This window comes from Silurus meridionalis, chromosome 10 (genome assembly GCF_014805685.1).
Source record: "Silurus meridionalis isolate SWU-2019-XX chromosome 10, ASM1480568v1, whole genome shotgun sequence".
In the NCBI taxonomy this organism is placed as follows: Eukaryota; Metazoa; Chordata; class Actinopteri; order Siluriformes; family Siluridae; genus Silurus; species Silurus meridionalis.
The window spans coordinates 2,243,971-2,268,505 of record NC_060893.1 but is presented as its reverse complement, the minus strand read 5'-3'; the positions used below and the strand labels follow the sequence as shown (position 1 = coordinate 2,268,505).

At 38.2% G+C, this 24,535-nt stretch overlaps 1 protein-coding gene across 1 annotated transcript; it reads right to left on the bottom strand.

Moving 5' to 3' along the window:
• Nucleotides 1-192: 192 nt before the first annotated feature.
• Nucleotides 193-3,490, bottom strand: LOC124392436 (protein SCO2 homolog, mitochondrial). Its single transcript, XM_046859481.1, is given in 3 exon segments — nucleotides 193-335; nucleotides 338-1,183; nucleotides 2,255-3,490. Coding segments are annotated over 2 exon segments (915 nt in total). The 5' UTR covers nucleotides 1,176-1,183; nucleotides 2,255-3,490; the 3' UTR covers nucleotides 193-258.
• Nucleotides 3,491-24,535: the final 21,045 nt, after the last annotated feature.

The window sequence follows — 24,535 nt, the reverse complement described above, 5'->3', positions numbered from 1 at the left end:
TAATGAATTGTGCTGCATTACTTTCAGACTGATTATGAATTGCTATGAATGTTTGTCTTTTATTAACAAGTAGTAAAGAACATGCTGTTTCTGAAGGCTTCATTTGTTTAATGAATCTTTTTTAGGATTATTCAGATAAACGTCTGAGATAAAACCAGCATAAAGATTTAAAAATTAACTTCTGTTGTCCTGTCCGGTTATTAATTCCAGATTTTATTTTGCAAGAAAATGTAATACACTCTCCCTGTATCAGACTTTTCACTGCTCAGGGAACAACGTCACATAATTCTTTCTGTGATGACGAATGCTTTCGGCAATCTGCATGGCATTTTCATCCGGTTGTAATAGTCCACAAAAAGGCCATCTGGATTAATAAGATATATAAGGATGGTGTGGTCCACTATATAGTCTCCATCATCATCCTTGGGTCCAGCACTTGCATAAACCCTGTAAGCCCGTCCAGCTTCCTTTACCTCCTCAGGTGTGCCTGTCAATCCAATCAGCCTTGGGTGGAACTCTCTGACGTACTTTGCCATAGCAGGAACATCGTCTCTCTCAGGATCAACTGTTATAAACAGCAGCTGCACACCAGGCAAGTTTGACTCATCCAGCAGCTTTAACACACTGCTCATCTTTTCCAGCTCATCAGGACAGATATCAGGACAGTGTGTGAAGCCAAAGTACATGAGCACCCACTGCCCCAGGAAGTCTTTTTTGGTTCGGCGCTGACCAGTGTGGTCCAACAAGCAGAAGTCTCCCTGACCGATGGCCACGTTCCTCAATTGCTCTATCCGCTGCATTTGCTGCTTCTGCTGCTTTTCCTCATGAACATACCACCAGGTGCCAATAATAGCACCTCCAATAACTAGTGTTACAGCCAGTCGTGTTTGGTGCTTTATCCTGGATGGAAAAGACTTTGAAGGTTTTTTATTGTCCTGAGAAAATGTAGCTTGCTGATGATTGAATGATTGTGACAGAAGAGCCCTATTATGAAGCCCAGTGAAATGTATTTGTTTTCTATTTTCACACTTATTTGTGTGTAGTGCATAGCACCGTAATCCAGTTGGCATATTATATAACAAGTGATATGAAAATGGGTTGTGGTTGGCTTGTGGAGTTATTTTCAGTATGGCCCATGATTTCTGGTAACAGGCAAGAGGTCTGACACAGAACATCTTCAGACCTGGAGTAGAAAGAAAAAAGGTTTTGTTTCAGAAAACCAAAAATGAATTAAGAACACTTAAGCATCAAGTCTTTTCCAACTTCTCCTCTGAACAATGTTGCCTTATCACCTAAAATAAAAGCCTGTAGATACGCATTCTCCCGAGAGTCCTTCGACTTTTCTCTGATTGAAAAACATGCAAGCTTGCAGTCTTATTTCACATAAACTGAAAACAAATTCAAGGTTTTATAAGTGGCTGGTACAGAAAAGCTCTACGCTATGTCTGCTTTTCCCTCACAGAAGGAGCAAGAGAGATTTCTGAATTAAAAATGTAACACAGCAGGACATTCCTGAATCAATCATTCGCCTAATTCATAATAAAAGGTTTGACTCGAGTACAGTAAAAGTAGTAAAATGAAACATTTTGTAGAATGTTATTGTATTTATTTGTGTTAAGCTGCTTAATGCTGTCCATTATTACAAGTGTTTAATAAAACTGAACTGAAATGAGTATCTGTGGTTTACTGACTCCCGGGTTCTAGTGGGTCAAGTGGTGGTGCTGATTTTTAAATATAATTCATTGAAAAGAAGTGTGTGTGTGTGTGTATAAATAAATGAAATAGGGAACTGTCGCATTTCTCAGATTTCGAGGTGGCTTCAAATTCCACATAAACTTCAGTCAATCAGAAAAGGTAAATAATAATAATAATAATAATAATAATAATAATAATAAAACCCTGCGCGCTCATTTGTCACTGCGTTGAGCAGCCAATCAGAGCGCTGGATCCGACAGTGAGTGACACTTCACCCGGAAGTATCTCATCCGTACGTGTGATGGCGCCTAACTATCCACAACATGAGATCTTCTTGTCCCTGATCTCGTGAGGAGTTCAGACCTGGAAAAATCACCACTAAAAGATCACCAGTTAACATTAGTGGTGAAACACGTGTTTACTGTCCGCCCTCCGACCCTCTGACATCACACACGAGAATCTTCCTTTCAGTCTCCGTGAAGACACACACGCGTACAGAATGATCAGTGATTCAACTGTGATTCATCAAAAGCGTATAAAGGCTACATTACACAAGTACCTGTGAAAGAACTGACGCTGATCTCTGCTGCTGTTCTTTTCTCTTCAGGATCAGTTTCATGAACAGCGTACCGCTGCAGCCCGGAGACCTCCGAGAGGGCGGGGCTTCGCAAGGGGGCGGGGCTTATGCAGAAATCCACAAGCGCGGTGAATGACAGTTCAGATTAAATGTTAAGTTTTTTTAATATTACTTATTAAGTCTTTGTCATGCGTATGTTAAACAGCCACTTTATTACTTAATATAAAATTAAATGTAGTCCCCATACACCTTTACTGCATATCTTCTCTCCTGCATCATTTATTCTTTTTATGAAAGTGAATAAAACGATAAACGCACGCACGTTCTGAGATTTGATCCTTGGGGCGCCCCGTAGTTTTATGAAGATAAGCGACTGCGGTTAAGCCGCAGTTTAAAAATACACGTTCAAACCAGCCGCACGTTTCTTTGTGTTGCGCGTCTAATCGTGCATTTGCGGTATGGGTGCTGGGAGCGGTCAAAATAACCGTAACGACGCTTCAGAAAGGCGTTTCCGTTACAATAATACATAAACAAATTAAAAGCCTCAGTGTATTTTTAATCATGTTCCACATTCAAACACTTATTAAACATATTTATAGGTTTTCTCATTCTTTTAAATTATTTTATTTAGAGTGTCCCTGTATATTATACTCTTAAATTTCACATTTCAGATTTTGAGAAAATTGAAGACAAAATCACTCTAAACATCATTGGATTTTATTCATGTTCCATATTCAAACTCTCATTAAACATATTTCTTTATAGGTTTGCTCATTCTTTTACATTATTCTTATTTACAGTGTTTAGAGTGTAAAGGAAAATGTTTTATGAGTGTTTGAATGTGGAATATGATTGAAAATGGTTTGGAGTGATTTTGATCTCATTTAGCAGAAGTTTATTTTCTACCTTGTATGATTAGGCACAATTTCATAATGTGAGATTATTTGATTTATGTGTGAGGGATTCAGGGAATAATCTTTAGTTGACCAATGCACTTCTATAATGTGCCTCTTGTTGTGATGCATCATAGCTTATCTTATCATATCTTAGCAGCTTTATAATATAATTGATGTTCAGTTCATCCTGGCAGGTGTAAAGTTGGACACGATTGTATTAGTAATACTAAGTGATGTTACATTCAGGTGAATATTCACATTTGTTTTTGCTTGAGTGTGTTTTCTTATGTTTTCAGCATACTTTTTAACCTGCTGTAAATGCTGTATTGTTGTAATAAACATTTACATTAAGCAAGCATATTATTATATTTGTTCACTCCCATGTTGATGGTTATTAAAACTTAAAAATATCTCTATAAGTACATTTAGAACACAAGAAAAGAAAGTGTGATTTGCAATTAATCACGTGTTAACTGTGGACAATGATGTTATATATGTATATATTATATATAGATATAAATTACTGTATATATTTAAATTGTGATTTAGTTTTTCTTTCGCTTAGAATCTTTAGGATTTGTCAAAAATTTAGGCTTAATGTTTACCTGATCAGTGTCCCTTGCCGATTATTTGAAAATAAATTTTGCAAACAAAAGTCTACAGTAGACAACAGACAACACTGATATCCAGCCTCATGTGGGGCATGTACAGCTGGCACGGGATTGAAATTGGCTAATTATACTTGTCTCATTTGTCTTTACCAATATGGACCACATATAGGTATGTCCTTGTTAAGTGATTTCATGAGTTCTTCAAAGGATCTGTGTGGGCAAATTTAATTAATGTTTCAAATACATTTTTATATTTTAAACTTATTGCTTAATTTCGGTAAAAAAATAAGCAATAAGATGGAAAACCCAGCCATTGGGGTTGCACAAGCCAGGTCAGTCTTAGTGCCAGTTTCAAGCCTCGATAAATGTGGAGGGTTTTGTTATGAAGGTCATCCAGTGTAAAACATGTACCAAATCAAATATGTGGATCAACAATCTAAATTTCATACCGGATCGGTCGAGGCCCGGATTACCAACGACCGCCACAGGTATCGTAAGCTAACAGGGTACCGGTGGAAATTGGACTACTGTTGGCCGAAGGAAGAGAAGGAGAGGAGGAAGACGTCTACAAGGAGATGCAGCAGCAGGTAAAGAGGGATGTGGCGAAAGCCAAGGAAAAGGCATATGAGTGTGCACCTTCCTCCACTCTTATACATCACCCTATGATCGTCCTTCTTCTTAAAATGTGTTCACCACTGCCATTTACAACCTATTAGCAAAATTTACCACCATCTGCCCTTCCACATTCCTCTCCTTAAAGCCACACCTACCCATCACCTCCTCATCACCTCTGTTCCCTTCATGCCCATTAAAGTCTGCCCCAATCACCAATCGATCTTTTCTAGGCACACCATCTACCACTTCATCTAATTCACTCCAGAATATTTCCTTCTCCATCTCACAACCCACTTGTGGAGCATAAGCACTGATGACATTTATCATCATCCCTTCAACTTCCTTATTCACGTTCATCACTCTATCAGAAACTCTCTTCACCTCTACTACACTCTTACTGTACTCTTCCTTCAGAATCACCCCTACACCATTTCTCTTCCCATCCACACCATGATAGAACAGTTTAAACCCACCTCCAATGTTCCTGGTCTTACTCCCTTTCCACTTGGTCTCCTGAACACACAGCATATCTAGCTTTCTCCTCTTCATCATATCAGCTTCCTCTCTCCCTTAACCAGTCATAGTACCAACATTTAAAGTACCAACTCTAACCTCCACTCTCCTCCACTTCTCCATTTCCTGCTGTCTCTGTAGACGTCTTCCTCCTCTCCTTCTCCTCCTTCGGCCAACAGTAGCCCAATTTCCACCAGTACCCTGTTGGTTAACGATACCTGTGGCGGTCGTTGTTAACCCGGTCCTCGACCGATCCGGTATGAATTTCTTAATTGTGATCCGCATATTTGATTTGGCACATGTTTTACGCTGGATGCCCTTCCTAACGCAACCCTCCCCATTTACCCGGGCTTGGGACCGGCACTAAGAGTACACTGGCTTGTGCCTCCCTAATAGCTGAGGTCGGTTCCCTGACCCGGGCTGCAGCGGTGAGAGCGCCGCATCCTAACGACTAGACCACCAGGGAACCTAAATTATGTTTATGAATATGAAAAATCATATTTTAAGAATTACTATCATATTTTCATTAAAAAGTCATATTGCTGTCAAAACATTTCATTCATTTTGTCACTTTTTAAAGTGTTTCAATAAAATTGAGTCTGAACTTGAAAATTTATATTTTAAGTATTACATATTAATGAAAGTCATATTTTAGTTAAAATGTAATTTTCATGTCACTTTTTTGTTTTTCTATCATAACTATCATATTTTTTATGAAAAAGTCATGTTTTTGTCAAAACATGACTTTTAATCTAACCATTTTAATTTTTGTTTATTTATTGCAGTTTTTAATGTTTTGTTTTCATCAACTTTTGCATTTTTCCATGAAATTATTCTTATGGTTATGAAAATTTATATTTTCATAACAAATAATTTTTAATGACAAAATATATATTTTACAAATACTGTATAAAATATTCATGAATAAGTCAGATTGACAATTGTATATTTTTTAAATAATGCCATATTTTTTTTGGACATTTTTGTCAAAACATAATTTGTCCGGTAAATTTTTTGTTTTTCGTTCAGTTATTGCACTTTATAAGGGGTTTACATACAATTATGCATCTTAATTTAGAAATTTACATTTTCAATGTACAATTTACTTTTTTTTTTTAAACAGTCATATTGTTGTCAAAAAATGTCGCTTATTTGTTTGTCTTTAACTTACTGCACTTTATGACGGTTTTGCATGAAATTATGTTTCTGAATATAAAATTTTATATTTTTATAATAACTTTTATATTTTTATGGAAAAAAAATATTTTTATTAAAAAATGTTACATTTCCGTTTTTCAATTATTTATTGCACTTTATAACTTTTTTTTGATCAAATTATGCAAAAAAAAAAATCTAATTTCATATTTTAATGATAACTATAATTTAATAAAGCTAATTTTTTTTTTTGCACTTTTTAACACTTTTTCATGATATTTTTCTGATTATGAAAATCAATATTTTCATAATAAATTTTTTATGAAAAAAGTCACATATTGTCAAAACATGACTTGTCACCATTTCTGTGTTTCATTAATTTATTGCATGCTTTAATTTTTTTTTTTATGAAATTTTGCTAAAAAATATAAACATTTATATTTTCATAAATCAATGTTATATCAAAACATGGTTTGTCATCTCACTTTTGTTTTTAATTATGTTTGGCACTTTTTAATAGTTATTTATAAAATTATGCTTATGAATATGACAATTTATCTTTTCATAACTTATAATTTTTATGAATGAAGGCATATCATCATCAACAAATCATCATCATCAGACGGCTGCAAATATTTGTGGTTTGCAGGCGTAAACAATCTTCTTTCATTCCGTTCTGTTTCTTGCTGCTGTTCTCATTTCATCAGATGATGGTGGTATCTCACTGTTGATCAATTTGCCTATGTGCTGTGGGTAGAGAAGCTTTGGTTTACCACGCTTTCTTCACCCTTGTCTTTCGAATGGTTGATGGAGAACGTACTTGTTGATCAGCTCGAACTCTGGTTTGCGCAGACAATGACCGACATATCTAAGTTGCCTACGTTGTATTTGATCGATTGGTAGATCACTGCATTTGAGACTTTGTCCAAGAGCTTGATGTTGAGCATTACTCTGTAGCAGTTTTTGGCAAAACTGTTGAGACTTTGTTTGAGCTACTCTGTTATAATTCAGCAATATTTATTTATAAATATTTATAATTTTTTGCAACCATACAGAAGTATTGATAGGCATGCTGCTTGGAAAATGTTTATTTTGAGACAAATGGGAGGGTTCTTTGAGCGAAATATATCCTTCATTTTCCAGAAGGCTGCCCATGCTAGGGCCTTTCTCGTGCTGATGTCTGTTTCGCTCGACTTGACAGTTGATCCCAGGTACTTGAAGTTGTTGACCCACTCAATTCTTTGGCTACCTAGCTCTAAGTTTTTGCTCTTATCCTGGTTGGTAAATGCTTCTGTTTTCTTCACGTTCACCATGAGCCCGACCTGTTCCGCTTGTTTGGCAGTTTCATTCAGTTGGGATTGAGCTCTTTCTAGGTTATCTTCCAGTAGTGCGAGATCATTGGCAAAATGAAGGTCGAAAATTGCTGTTGCTGGTCTCGTCGACTTTGTCTTGGTTGAGTGACAAAGCCGTTTTCGCCTTTGTTGATGCCATGAGATCTCTGATCATTCTGTATTCTTCAGGACGTAATCGATGACGATGATGAAAAGAAAAGGTGCAAGAGAATCTCCTTGTAGGACTCCGGTTGTTATGTCGAATTTGTCTGTTAGTTCTCCTTCGACTAGGGCTGCACTTTTGGAGTTGCTGTATATGGTCTTGATTGCACTGACCAACTTGATTGAGATTCCATAATGACACAGGATCTCAAACATTTTTCTTCCATTTATTGAGTCAAATGACTTCTTGAAATCTATGAAGGTTATGTATAGAGGCAGGTTTTTGTCATAGGCACTTTCGATCATTCTGTGTATGATGTGTACTTGGGTGCAACTTCTTTCTCGACGAAAGCCCACCTGATTGGGTTTTAAGATCTTGTCTATAGGCTCTCTTATTCAATTGAGTAGAATTTTGTTGTAGACTTTCGTTGCCATCGACATTAGGCTGATTCCTCTGTAGTTGGTCATGAGAGTGAGATCACCTTTCTTGGCAAGAGGAACTATGATGTTGGTTGTTAGTTGCCTTGGTGCAGTATCTTGAGCGTATACGTCGTTGCAGATTTGGTGGAGAAGTTAAATTATCACTGGGCCTCCATATTTGAGCACTTCAGGTGTAATTGAGAGGTCGCATCCTGGTGCTTTGCCATTTTTAAGCTGTTGTAAGCTGTCAAGGGTCTCTTATGTGATAGGACCAGCGATCACACGCACAGGTGTATTAACTGACTTTTTTCCACAATGGATCCATGCTACCAGAATCAAGAAATGTCCCACTTCCAGTGGCATGTTTCCTGTGTATCACTATTTTTCTTTATGTTACAGAAGCAAAGCCTTTTGACATCCCCATGAGTTCTCTAGGAGACGTGTATTGGTTCCTGTTCCCCTCTGTCATCATCTATCGAGGTCCGGTGACAACTCCTCAGACCCTTCTGTGCTGACTCTTCGGGCATCCTCACAACTGCAGGACGTGTCAAGGAAAGCTGCAAGGAACAGAACAAAAATTTTAATGTCACCATTGCTGTTTTTTTGTTAATTCTATTGCACACTAACATTTATTTTTAATGAAATTTTAATAAATATGAAAACATATTTTAAAACTTTTTTTTTAAGGTATTTTTTGGTCTATTTTATTTATTTATTTATTTTTTAATGAAAAGTCATTTTGCTGTCAAAACATGATGGGCCGTGTCGGTTTTTGGTTTTTGTTCACATTTTGCACTTTTAAATTATGGAAATACCTGGAAAATTTATATTTTCATTACACCTATTATATACCAATGAAAAAAATAATTTTTATGTCAAAACGTAATTTTAATGTGACCTTTTTGTTTTTCTATCATTATCATATTTTTGCAAAAGCACATATTTTTGTCAGAACACGATTTTGAATGTCACCGTTCACTGATAGTTATTCCGAAAATATGAATTTGAGGAATCATAGTCATTAACATATCTACATTAAAACCAATTTAAATATTAACGAAAAACTGACAAAATTGACAAAATATGACTTATCATAAAATTAAAACAGTCACAATAAAAATAGTTTTTCATATTCATATGCCGTATTTCATATATAATAAATAATAGAAAATAATAGATTTGTATAAAAATGTGATAATTATTACATTTTGAATTTTCATGTTCAGAAATGTCATTTCAAGAAAATCCGTTAAAAAGTGCATTAAGTGAACAAAAAGCAACAAAAATGACTATTAAAAATATGATTTTAGTTAAAATATAAGATTTTCATATTTTTAAACATTATTTCATAATAAACTGTCAACAAGCCGTTAAAAAAAAGTAAGTTAAAAAAATGACAAATCATGTTTTGACAATATAACTTTTCCTAAAAATGTGATATTTGTAAAATATGAATTTTCATATAAACAATTTCATAAACCGTTGTTAAAAAGTGGAATATGTTAACAATGCAGTGGCATGACAAATTATATTTAGACAAAAATATGACAAAGAAAAATATATAATCAGATGCATAATATTATAGAAACAAGTTATAAAGTGTAATATGTGAACGAAAACCAAAAGAAATTGAGCTGACAAAAAGGGCATCATAAATATATGGTATATTAAAAAAAAAAAATACATTTTCTTTTTCATAATCTTTTCTTTTATTAAAAATAGTTAAAGCGTGCAATTCAAAAAAAATATGTAAATATATGAATATGTTAATGATGTGACATGACAAATTAGGTTTAGAAATAAATATGACAAAGAAAAATATATAATTTTGAGTATGTAAATTTTCATATTGATAAACATAACAGCATTTTATGAAACATTTAAAACCAATAAAGTTACATAACAAATCATGTAATGACAAAAATATAAATTTTTCATAAAAAGTTATTGTTAACATATGAATTTTTATGTTGATGAGCATTTCCATTAAAAAGTGCAATAATTGAACGACACACATCGCAAAAAACGTTTTGAAAAATATGAATTTTGGTATTTATAATCATAATTTTTTATATTTATTTTCATAATTTCATGATCAACCGTTAAAAATTGCAATAAGTGAACCAGAAAGAAATAACTAACATGAATAATAAATAAAAAGAATTTATTTTTATCATAAAATATATACAATTGTAACATTTAAAATTTTATATATAGAAGCATTAGTTTCTTTGTCAACCGTAAAAAGTGCAATAAGTTAACAATAAAGGTGCCAAGACAAATCAAATTTGGACAAAAATATAACTTTTTTTAAAAAACATATAATAATTAAAATTAAAACATGAATTTTCAAATTCATGAGCATAAATTCATAAAAGACTCTTTAAAAAGTGCAATAAATTAACCAAAAAAAGTGTCATGAAAAATCATGTTTTGAAATGAAACGGACTTTTTTCTTTAAAACGAGTTATTGTTAAAATATAAATTTCCTAATTTTGAAACATTATTTCATAATAGCCGTAAGTGCCGTAAGTGTAAAAAAGGAAAAAAAACCCCCCCGACAATTAATGTTTTGACAACAACTTTTTTTTTTATTAAAAAAATTGGATATTTGTAAAATATACATTTTTTAATTCAAAAACATAATTTCATCAAAAACGTTTAAAATGTGGACTATTTTAACGAGCAGGTGACATGATAAATTATGTTTAGACAAATATTTCTTTTTAAAACAATTTTTTGGAAATGTACATTTTCTAATTCAAAAGCATAATTTTATAAAGTGCAATAAGTTAAGCAAAAACAAAAAAGTGAAACATGTGCAACATAATTGAAAAAGCGGAAATGGTGACATTGAAAATCGTTTTAACAAAAATATGACTTTTTTCATAAAGATATTAAAGTTTTTATAAAAATATAAACATTTATATTCAGAAACAATTTCATGAAAAACTGTCAAAAGGTGCAGTGGGTTAACAAAAAAATGTAATGACTGTGTTTTTGCAAAAATATAATTTTTTAAATAAAGAAAATTATAATGAAAGAAAAACAAAAAAGTTATTTGAAAATTACGTTTTGACATAAATATGACTTTTTTCATTAATATATAAAAGTTGTAATGAAAATATACATTTTCAAGTTCAGAAACATAATTTTATGGAAACAATAAAAAAAAAATGCAAAATGTGAACAAAAAACAAAAAGCTGACATGGCCAATCATGTTTTGACAGCAATATCACTTTTTCATAAAAAATCTGATAGTAATTCTTAAAATATGAATTTTTATATTTATAAACATAATTTCATTAAAAACTTTAAAAAGTGTTAAATTATGAAATATGACAAATAAACTAAAACCAAAAAAAGGTGAGATGATGTAAAATGTTTAAATGTAAAATTGACAGTATATCATAAAAATGTAATAGGTATTGTTAAAACATGAATATGATTGCACAAGTATAATTTCATAAAATTAATGTTAAAAACTGCAATGGGTGAACGAAATGTTAACATGACAAATCGTGTTGACAAAAAAAAAAAGTTTAAAAAAGTTAAAAAATTAAATTTTCATATTCTTTAGCAACATTTCATTAAAAATAAAGCGTGCAATAAATAAACGAAAAACGAAAATGGTGACATTAAAATTAATGTTTTGGCAACGATATATGAAAAAATATGCATTTTCCTATTCAGAAACATAATTTCATAAAAAATTGTTTAAAAGTGGAATATGTTAATTAAGACAATTTATTTTTAGATATAAATGTATGGGTTTTTTAAATATGATAAAATCGAAAATGTATATTTTTAAATTAAAAAGCATCATTTTATGGTCAAGTCAAGAGGCTTTTATTGTCATTTCTACTATACACAGTGTTACACAGTAAAAACAAGACAACTTTTCTCCGGCACCCTACACTAAACAACAACTACTACTAGAGCTACAACACACCACAAGCTACATAAAGTGCATCAAGTGCAACCTAGTGCAAACAGTGCAGACAAAAAACAGCACAGACAGACAGTGCAGACAGACAACACAAAACAAGACACAAAACCCAAGTGTGTGTGTGTGAGTTCCTTTAGTTCTGTGTATTAAGGAGCCTGATGGCAGGAGAGTAAATGTGTGTGACAGGTGTGTGGGGTCATCCACAATGCTGTCTGATGATCTTCTCAGCGGTCCTCACTATCCTCTGTAGGGTCTTGCGATCCGAGACAGTTGGATGCAGTTCCCAAACCAGTCAGTGATGCAGCTGCTCAAGATGCTCTCAATGGTCCCTCTGTAGAACATGGACAGGATGGGGGAGGAGATGGGCTTTCCTCAGCCTTCTCAGGAAGTAGAGACGATGCTGGGCTTTCTTGGTGATGGAGCTGGTGTTGAGTGACCAGATGAGGTTGTCTGCCAGATGAACACCAAGGAATTTGGTGCTCTTGACGATCTCCACTGAGGATCCATCAATAATCAGTGGAGATTGGTCGCTCTGTGCTCTCCTGAAGTCCACAACCATCTCTTTGGTCTTGTCAATGTTCAGAGACAGGTTGTTTGCTCCACACAAGGCAGTAAACCATTGCACCTCCTCTCTGTATGCTGACTCATCGTTCTTGCTGATTAGACCCACCATGGTTGTGTTATCAGCAAACTTGAAAAGTGGTTCGAGCTGTCATGAGTCAGCAGAGTGAACAGCAGTGGGCTGAGCACACAGCCCTGAGGGGCCCCAGTGCTCAGTGTGGTGGTGCTGGAGATGCTGTTCCCGATCCGGACTGACTGAGGTCTCCCATTCAGGAAGTCCAGGATCCAGTTACAGAGGGAGGTGTTCAGGCCCAGTAGGCTCAACTTCTCAATCAGGTGTTGAGGAATGATTGTGTTGAATGCTGAGCTGAAGTCAATGAACAGCATTCGTACATGTGAATGGGGGGGGGCGGGGCAGGACGCAGGTAAGAGGGGATTTGCCTCACCTGCATCTAATAAAACCTGATGTCTGTGCTTTCTTTTCAGTGACCAGGAAGCGCATAAAAGCCGAGGGAGCGGAGGCGTGTGTGTGTGTGTGTGTGTGTGTGTATGCCAATAGTGCCGTGCGAGCACGGAGCAACCAGACACCAGTGTGATAAAAACAAAAAACATAAACTTGAATAAAGAACGGCGGTGACGCCGGTGAACCGACCTGTTGTGGCTGTCCTTTTTCCTCCCTCTCACACGCTCTCCCACAGTACATATGAGTCCTTGTTATACAGGTGGGTGAGGGTTGTGGAGATGGCATCATTCCGTGGAACAGTTTGGATGATACACAAAATGCATGGGGTCCAGGGAGGGTGGAAGCTGAGTCTTAATGTGTCTCATGACGAGCCTCTCAAAGCATTTCATCACGATGGGTGTGAGCACAACGGGACGATAGTCATTAAGGCAGGACACAGTAGACTTCTTCGACACAGGAACAATGGTTGTTGTCTTGAGGCACGTGGGAACAACGTTGCTACTCAGGGAGATGTTGAAGATGTCAGTGAAGACATCCGTTAGCTGTTCTGCACATTCCCTGAGTACTCTGCCAGGAATGTTGTTAGGTCCAGCAGACATCCGTGGGTTAACTCTGCATAGAGTTCTTCTAACCTCAGCTGTTACTTCAACCTCACTTCAGGTTAGACAAAGCACCTGGTCAGTGGGAGATGTCAGTGGGTGGTCTTCCACGACTTCACGTTGTTCTGTACCTCAAACCAGGCGTAGAAGTCATTCAGCGCATCTGGGAGGCAGGCATCACGGTCACAAGTAGGTGATGTAGTTGGTGATCGCCTGGATGCCCTGCCACATGCGCGGGGTGTCTACGCTGTCCTGGAAGTGGTAGTGGATTTTCTTTGCGCGTGCACGCTTCGCCTCTCTGATGGCACGGGACAGTTTGGCCCTTGCTGTTTTTAAGGCTGTCATGTCCCCTGTTCTGAAGGCAGAGTTCTCTTTGTTTCAGCAGCACACGCACATTTGCAGTCATCCACGCCTTCTGGTTGGAAGCAGTAGTGATAGTCTTGGAGATGGTCACATCAACGCACTTGCTGACGATAGCTGGACACTGATGATGTGTACTCCTCCAAGTTGATGGAATCGCCATTGGTTTGAGCCTCTCTAAACATGTCCCAGTCAATGCACTCAAAATAGTCTTAAAGAGCAGAAGTGGCTCCAGGTTTTCACCTGTTTCAGAACCGGTTTAGAGTGTCGGACGAGTGGTCTGTATGCTGGAATTAGCATAACAGAGCTGTGGTCTGAGTAGCCAAGATGGGGCGGGGCTCCGCACGATACGTGCAGGGGATGTTTGTCTAAACAAGATCCAGCATGTTTGCTCCTCTTGTTGCAAAGTCCACATGCTGATGGAGTTTAGGGAGTACAGTCCTGAGATTCACATGGTTGAAATCTCTGGCAAAAATAAACAATCCATCGGGGGGAACATTCTGCAGGTCGCTAATAGCGCCGTAGAGTTCACACAGTGCCTCCTTAGCATTAGCGCTGGGAGGAATGTACACTCCGATAATGAAAACAGTGGTAAATTCTCATGGTAAATAAAATGGTCTACATCTAACAATCACAAACTCCACTAGCGATGAGCAGTAGCGTGAGAGGAAAAATGTTTTATTTCGGCTTCTTCCATTATTCTTCTTCCTTTATTTTTGAATCAAAAATATGCGATGAAAAATAGTTTTTTGGTTTTTGGTTTTTCCAAATCTTTTTATTGAAAAATCAACAATTACAGATACAGAAATGTAAACAGAAATTCTCAATTTTTCCTTTTTAAACAAACAAAGAAAAAACACCCCCATCCCCCAAAACACAAACAAACCCCCAGACATAGACACACACACATGCGCACGCACACACACCCCACATCCCCCTGCTTAAACAACTGAAGAAACAAAATAAAGGTCATGCACACAGTCCAATTTTGACCAATTTATATCTTTAATCAGGTAGCACCCATAGTCTCCTAAAATAAGAAATAACAGGTTGCCACTTGCAAAAGAAAGTGCCAGTAGAACCCCTCAGTGTATATTTTATTTTCTCCAACTTAAGAAAAAACATTAAGTCTTTAAACCACTGAGAGATGGAAGGACATCCTATTGTTTTCCAGTGTAGAAGTATGCAACGTCTGGTCAATAAAGATGAGAAGGCTAAAACATCTTTGTGTGCAGAACTCAGTGATACCGACTCGTTGGTAACCCCAAATATAGCGATCAGTGGGCATGGCGTCAATTGCACTCCAAATATGGGGGACATAATGCTGAAAAAACCTGTCCAAAATGCATGTAATTTCGGGCACAGAAAAAAATATGACTTAAATGACAGGGGGAAGCATGACCTCAACCCCAGGATAGATTTTTGCCTGTTTCGATTTGGAAAGATGAATTCTGTACAAAACCTTAAACTAAATGAGACTGAGGCGGGCACAGGAAGTGGTAGACCGTATCCTATCTATGGCCTTCTCCCACCGTACGTCGCCAAACTGCAGCCCCAACTCCTCCTCTCATGCGGTCCTGGTTTTATCTGTATTACAGCTATTGAGAGATAAAATAAAACTGTATATCCGGGAAATCAAACTAGGCTGGTGTGGAGTAAACATGACTAAACTCTCCCAAGGTTGCTTGGGGGGTACAGAGGGAAAATTGGGAAGGCATTTAGATACAAAGCTGCGGACTTGGAGATATCGAAAAAAATGAGCTGTAGGCAGCCCATACTCCAAGGATAGGCTGCTGAAACTTCTAAAGACGCCATCTTTGTACAAATTATAAAGTTGCTTGATGCCTTTTTCATGCCATAGTGAGAAAGCCGAATCCAAAAGTGACGGGGGAAACAAATGATTTCTATTCAAGGGACTCAGTGCTGATAAAGCCTTAAATTTAAAGTGACGCCTAAACTGAAACCAAATCTTAAGTGTGTTCAGTACGACTGGATTGTCAGTATATTAAGATGGTCTGACCGGAAAAGGTGAGCAAAGCAGAGCAGACATAGAGGACGATCTACAAGACAGTAGCTCTAGATTGCACCAAGTGGATTCTGTTGAATTGGACCAGAAGTTCAGTTGTTGGATATGTGCAGCCCAGTAGTATATTTGAAAATTGGGCAAAGCAAGCCCACTACTGAGCCTACATCTCTGCAGTAAAGTCTTACGGATTCTGGGCGTTTTTCCACTCTAAAGAAAAGAATGAATGATTCTATCTAAAGAATCAAAAAAATACTTGGGTAAAAACAGTGGAAGCGATTGAAAAAAATAAAGAAACTTCGGCAGAACATTCATTTTAACTGCATTGATTTTTCCTGTTAAAGACAGAGGCAGACTGCTCCACCTCTGAAAATCCGACTTCATGTCTGCCACAAGCGGAGCAAGATTGGCATGAAAAAGTCTGGGTAAGGAACGGGTCACCGTGATACCAAGGTATTTAAAGCCTGAACAGTTGAATTTGAATGGCAGATTCAGACGCTGAAGTTGTAGAGCGGTATTGTTTACCGGATAACACTCACTCTTATGGAAATTCGGTTTGTATCCCGAGAAAGCGCCAAAATCACCCAAGATAGATAAAATGACAGGAACAGAGGCTGCAGGATCCGTCACAAATAACAACAAATCATCAGCATATAAGGATACCTTATATTCCGCCCCCTTGTGAGTTATACCCTTAAAGGCTAATGAGGATTTAAGTTTAATGGATAATGGCTCAATGGCAAGGGCGAATAGCAGTGGTGACAGTGGGCACCCCTGCCGGGTTCCACGCCCGAGACTGAAATAATCAGAGCTAATATTATTTGTACGAACACTGGCTTGCGGAGATTTATAAAGGAGGCGGATCCAGGAGACAAATGTATCACCAAGCCCAAATTTCTTCAATATTGCAAACAGGTATTACCACTCGACTCTATCAAACGCTTTCTCAGCATCCAATGAGACTACAACCTAAGGCAAAGGAGATGACTGCTTAGAGTAAATTATGTTGAAAAGTGTACTAGTGTTAAAAAATGTGTCGCCCTTTTATGAATCCAGTCTGCTCCACAGATATGATACGTGGTAGTACATTTTCTAACCGGGATGCGATCACTTTCGCCAGCACTTTCACATCGGCATTCAGCAGCGACAGCGGTCTGTATGATCCGCACAGGGTGGGATCCTTGCCCTTCTTCAAGAGAAGGGCTATTGAGGCCTGATTAAAAGTAGGTGGTAGCACGTCCCGACCCAGAGATTCATTGAACACACCAAGGAGCAGCGGCGCCAATTTATCGATAAACTTCTTTAAAAACTCAACTGGAAAACCATCTGGGCCTGGGGCTTTATTAGACTGCATCTCCTTTATTGAAGCTCTGACTTCGTCAAGAGATAGTGGAGAGTCCAAGTCCCTTACAGAGACCGTATCAACAACAGGAAGATCGACACCTTGAAGGAAATCACCCAGTCTCTTACTATCAGTAAGGCATTCAGATTTATAAAGAGCAGAGTAATATGACCTAAAAACTGCATTGACCTCTATGGGATCGGTAACGGTGACATTTGAGTCGTTATTAATCTGCGGTATTAGGTGTGATGCAGCCTGCCTTCTCAGCTGTTGAGCTAACAATCTGCTTGGTTTGTCACCGTATTCATAATACGATCCACGAGTTCGTAGTAACATGCATTCAGTTTCCCTAGTGGAGAGGAGATCGAATTCTGCCTGCAACTCAACACGTTGTTTGTATAGCTCTGGAGAAGGGTTGGACGCGTAGCTCTGATCGAGTTGGCTGACAGCCGATTAAATTTCCCTGAGTTTAGCTCTGTGCTCCCGATATGTGAAAGCAGAGTACGAAATGATTTGCCCCCTGAGATAGGCTTTCAGAGTCTCCCATAATAATGAGCATGGAGTAGAGTCAAGACGATTAAACAACAACAATAGCTTCAGAAATAGACGCACAGAAATCCTTGTCTGCCAGGAGATGCGAATTAAACAGCCAGGGAGATTGTGTCCGTCTATGGGTTGAGAATTGGATATCCAACGCTAGAGGAGCATGATCAGAGATCACAATGCCCAAATAATCTGTAGATACAACGGAGCGTTTAAGACGGCTATCAATAAAAAAATAATAAATTCTGGAATATGAATGATGGACCGGGGAGAAAATTAGAATTTTTTATCCCAGGATTGCGACATCTCCATGGGTCTACCAAGCCGTTTTGTGACAAGAAATCGGAGAACGATTTAAACATTGCAGATTGGGATACAGCACAAGAACTAGAACGATCCAAAACAGGGTTCAAAACACAATTCAAATCACCACCAAAAATGATCAAATGGGTATTTATAAAGGGAAGACTGCCAAGTAACCTATTCGCAAAATCAGGATAATCAAAGTTTGGAGCGTAAATATTAACCAGCAGAACCTTGGTCTGCATCAGCGTACCAGCCACAATGACATATCTGCCATTCCTATCTGCAATTGTATGGGTAGGTAAAAACTGTATGCTTCTATTTACTAGGATGGCCACCCCTTGTGCCTTAGAATTGAAATTGGAGTGGAAAGTTTGACCCACCCAAGGACGGTGAAGCCTATGATGATCTCTGGCCCTGAAGTGTGTTTCCTGTAAAAATACTATATCGGCATGTAAGCGTTTCAGGTGGGTAAAAACCCTAGACCGTTTAATAGGATTACCCATACCCCTAATATTCCAGCTAAGGAACCGGACAGGTGCACCACTGCCAGCTAAACGTGAGTCTGTATTATTGTCAGCCATTCATCCAAAAACAACTACACAAAAAAAAAGAAAACAGGACCTGTGAAGCCAGGGGGATCCCCACCCCCCCACCCAAGTGCGCGCGCATCAGACACTCAAACACAAACACATACCCAACACACAAGTAGAGTCCCCATCCTAACAATAACCCCAGGGGACAGCAACATGAACTATCAAAAAAGAAACCTATCGCCGCCCACGCAAATAAATGTGCTAATGACACGGAGAACAAGCCCATCCTAAGCAAAAACACATGGAGTTCACCAGGTTTTGGTACGGGCTGTAAAGTGCGATGTGACCTGTCCAGAAGCGGCTCCTTCTCCAGACTCATTGCCTCCTTCAGTAGCACGGCAACACTCGCGGTAGTGGCGCTATTGGGTCCCTCAGGAACACCGATTATCCGGACATTATTGCGCCGAGATCTAGCTTCCAGATCTTCACATTTGGTCTCCAGCTTTTTGTACTCAGCAGTAAGACGGTGTATGTCCCATTGCATTACAGCGATATCATCGGTGCAAACAGAAAGTGAGCGCTCCATTTCAACCACGGTGTTCTTTAGTTCCTGCACCGCAGCCTCATTCGCAACTTTATCACTGGACAGCTGCGCCTTCACCGCCTGCAGCTCCGACTTTATTGTCAGCAAATCGTTTCCCAATGTACGTTCCAATGCACGTAGTTCGGCCTTAATACCTCGATGATTTCGGACCTCAGAGAGGACAGCAGCTCTGACTTTAATGAGTCAATATCAGCCTTAGAAGCTGCCTGTGAAACAATGGGCCCTTCACACGGAGGTGAATCACGAGAAGGCGAGGCCGCAACTGTTGCACCAGGCCGCAGTTGCGACTGAGTTGTGCTACGGGTCTTAGAAGTTTTACCAGACATCATAATTACCTCTAGATTCAAATACACAAACAAGAAGGGTAAACCAAGGGATTGAGAGCAAAAATAAAAGCGAAAAGCTCGAAATAATAACAATTATAACATTAATCCACCGGAGCCCCCTAACACCACGTCCTACTCCATGATAAGCTGGATAGGTCCCCCCCGATGAAAAATAGTTTTGACAAAATTATGAATTTTTTTTTATTAGAAAATGAAAGTTATTTTTAAAATATGATTGTTTAAATTTAGCGGCATAACCTTTTAAAAATGCAATAAGTGACTGAAAAACAAAAAAGTGACATTACAAATCATGTTTTGACTAAACAATTATCTTTCTCATAATTTATTTTAAATATACATTTTGATAATGAACAATTTTCATTAATAACTGTTAAAAAGTTAACAAAAAGGTCACATGACATTGTTTTGACAAAAATGTTAATAATTTTAAATCATAAAAATTTATGAAAATAATTGTTCATATTCATATGCAATATTTCATCCAAAAAAAAGTTTAAAGATGAAAATGGTGATGACAAAATTATTTTTTATAAAAATATGATAATCATGAAAATATTTCATGTTCAGAAAGATTTCAAGAAAACTCATTATAAAGTGCAATTTGTGAACAAAATACAAAAAATGTCATGAAAAAGAATTTTTAATATAAAAATGATTGTTAAAATATAAATGTTCATAATTTGAAAAACTATGTAATATTAAAACATTGAAAAGTGTAGTAAGTTAAAGAAAAACAAAAAAGTGACGAATCATGTTTTGACAACAATAGGACTTTTAAATTTACATTTCATATTTGTAATATATGAATTTTGATATTCAAATTCGTAATCTCATTAAACAATGTTAGAAAGTGGAATATGTTAACAAAAAGGTGACGTCAAATTATGTTTAGACAAAAATATGACTGTTAACCAAAAAAAAAGATAAATTGTTAAAAAAGGTAATTTTTTTCATATAATAATTATGAGAATATACATTTGAGAATATACATTTTTTTGGGGGGTTTCCCCTGGACAGGATACCCCCGAATTCAGCCTTTCCTCTCGATCTTTGCTCTCCTACGTATACGGCTTTTAGCGTTTAGCTTTTAGAAAGAAGTTCCAAAGTTTATTGTCTCACACATTAAGATATACTTCCAAAGAGATGGAGAGAAAAAGGGAGGGCTGCCAGGTGTGTGTGTGAACAGAAGAACTCCACAAGGTTATTTTGAGCCTGCAAATGATAAGCCTAAAACAGAAATACAGGAACCACTGTGTGTGTACGAGCAAAGTAACACATGCCACAAAAAGGATAGTTCAGGGTATGGTCAACAGAAACATACAAAAAGGTTATTCTAGAAGCATACAGCAGAAATACTATAACTACTAATGGCAACAAGATACATGTTACCATACTGTGAGAACATAAACGGTTAACGATAACTCCACATCTGGTCATGTTATTCGTTTAGCAGAAGCAACAAAACGTGGATTAGCCATACCAAAAGGCGACAGTTTGGGTTTTCTCACAGTCTAAGCATAAAAAGAGAGGATAAAGACAAGAACTGAGTGTTCTGGGTCAACCTAATCTAGGACTAGTAATCAAGGATATCTTACAATTCCCCCGTTTTATCCATGCTAAATAAGAATGGTTAAATCACAACTCAAACTAACAAACATGTCGCATGGAATAGGATAATATTCAGAAACACGAGGGACAGGTTGAATGCATACTGGTGAATGATTGCTGGATACATTGAAAAATACATGGTAGGCAAATAGGCATAGTAACAGGAAAACAATACCAGTCGGGATTATCAAAGAAATGTACAGCGCCCAATGACCAAACAGAGTATACAACCATCCCCATCCCCTACCTTGATTACGTCATCCTTAAGAGCCTGAGCCGTGGCGCGCATTTTCTCAAATACCTGACCTATAACTCCATGTTCATCCACCACCAATGCACATACGCCTCCCTTTTCAGCCAGCAGGACATCTAAAGCTAATCTATACTTTAGGATTGTCGGGCGCAAGTACGTATACCATCAACAGCGATGAGGGTTTCATTAATGAAAGTGGCCAGGCGATAATGGGTGACTTCTGATTCCACAACTGGGTAATACCATATTGTGGGAAAAAGGTGTCTCAAAACTTAGCAGAACGGGATTTAAGCTGATGCTTAAGGGGAGGAAAGGCAGGATCAGAGAGAGCGGACCATTTTCGCCGGGTCTGTGTTTGATTGAGGTGTCTGAATATATATGAGGACGAGCCGGATCGGGTAAGTGCACACACCCCAAGCCAATTAGGCATTAGATACATATATACTTGCTTCCCACACACCCAATACCAATCCTCTGTTCCATATACAGTGCCATTACCCGGGTGTATCAGAGAACAGATACGCGTGTCAGGACATGTTTGATTAACAAAATACTCAGAAAAGGTATGTGCACAAAGGCAGTCAGGGGTGACTCCAAGGGAAACGGGTCCATCACGGTGGAAGCACAAGGGAAAAACATACTCTTTTGAAATGCAAGGTTTTAGGAGGTAGGGCTAAATAGTTCCTCCTCTGAGGAATGGGTCCAGGCTACTGTGACCGCAATCAGGAGGTCTATCGGTTTCTGAGTTGGTCTATTATGAATGAGAAGACAATGATCACAATGTATTAGGTTAATCTGAGATTACAGGATCATTCAGACAGAAGGCATTCATACAGGTAGCATTAAGGATTTCAGTCTTGTTCCGGGAGTTGGGTATTAGGGACTTGGACCCTACCGCGAATGGTAACTGCTGACACACATAGCATGGACCTGCTGTGTGCTGATGAGCCATCCAGTTGGCATATTGCTAGAAGGTGTTGTCATGTGGGTGAGCCTGGGCGGAAATCCCAGCTCCAAGGCTGACGATTAGGAGAAAAAGGTCAACCATACTGGTCACTGGTTCTGTTACTTCCCTGAACTGATGAGAGGTTGTTGTTCCGTTCCACATAGCTTTTCTTGACACGTCCTGCAGTTGTGAGTATGCTCGAAGAGTCGGCACAGAAGGGTCTGAGGAGTTGTCACCGGACCTCGATAAATGATGACAGAGGGGAACAGGAACCGATACACGTCTCCTAAAGAACTCATGGGGATGTCAAAAGGCTATGCTTCTGTAACATAAATAAAAATAGTGATACACAGGGAACATGTACACACAATTAAGAGGGATCACTTCCAGTGGGACATGTCTTGATTCTGGTAGCATGGATCCACTGGGTCAGTTAATACACCTGTGCATGTGATCGCGACTATTTCTGCTGGCCCCTCATATTTACATTCACCCAATCGCCTGGGTTTAAGGGATTTAATCAGAACAGCATCCCCCACCCGGAAGGGATGGGTTGGTGTCAGAGGAATGACAGGTATAGATTTAGAGACTAGTTCATAATGTTTTGACAGTGTATCAATCAGGGCAGCAGAATACTCGGCGATGTGCACATCCAGATCAGCTGTACCTATTGCTGGTGGGCGTCTTTTGGAGTCATTCTCATTTCGGCAAGGACTGCAGTTAGCAAGTCTACCCAATTTTTGTTACCTGTAGATTGCATGGCCTTAGTTAGTTTGTCCTTAAGTGTCCGGTTAGTTCTCTCTACGATACCGGAGGACTGAAGGTGATAGGGAATATGGAAACCCACCTTGAGAATTTCTCTATCATCACCAGGAGTATCTAAATGGCCCACAGGGAAGCATGTGAGTGAAGTCAACCTGCCATTCAGAGAATGGAGCAGTGGGTAGTGGGAGGCATTTGTGTTTCGCTGCGCTCTTGGTGATGTTATTTCAAGCACAGATCAGACAAAGCGAGGATTAGCCATACCAAAAGGCGACAGTTTGGGTTTTCTCACAGTCTAAGCATAAAAGAGAGGATAAAGACAAGAACTGAGTGTTCTGGGTCAACCTAATCTAGGACTAGTGATCAAGGATATCTTACAATTCCCCGTTTTATCCATGATAAATAAGAATGGATAAATCACAACTCAAACTAACAAACATGTCGCATGGAATAGGATAATATTCAGAAACACGAGGGACAGGTTGAATGCATACTGGTGAATGATTGCTGGATACATTGAAAATACATGGTCCAAATAGGCATAGTAACAGGAAAACAATACCAGTCGGGATTATCAAAGAAATGTACAGCGCCCAATGACCAAACAGAGTATACAACCATCCCCATCCCCTACCTTGATTACCCTTTTCGTCATCCTTAAGAGCCTGAGCCGTGGCGCGCATTTTCTCAAATGCCTGACCTATAACTCCATGTTCATCCACCACCAATGCACATACGCCTCCCTTTTCAGCCAGCAGGACATCTAAAGCTAATCTATACTTTAGGATTGTCGGGCGCAAGTACGTATACCATCAACAGCGATGAGGGTTTCCTTAATGAAAGTGGCCAGGCGATAATGGGTGACTTCTGATTCCACAACTGGGTAATACCATATTGTGGGAAAAAGGTGTCTCAAAACTTAGCAGAACGGGATTTAAGCTGATGTTCAAGGGGAGGAAAGGCAGGATCAGAGAGAGCGGACCATTTTCGCCGGGTCTGTGTTTGGTTGAGGTGTCTGAATATATATGAGGACGAGCCGGATCGGGTAAGTGCACACACCCCAAGCCAATTAGGCATTAGATACATATATACTTGCTTCCCACACACCCAATACCAATCCTCTGTTCCATATACAGTGCCATTACCCGGGTGTATCAGAGAACAGATACGTGTGTCAGGACATGTTTGATTAACAAAATACTCAGAAAAGGTATGTGCGCAAAGGCAGTCAGGGGTGACTCCAAGGGAAACGGGTCCATCACGGTGGAAGCACAAGGGAAAACATACTCTTTTGAAATGCAAGGTTTTAGGGAGGTAGGGCTAAATAGTTCCTCCTCTGAGGAATGGGTCCAGGCTACTG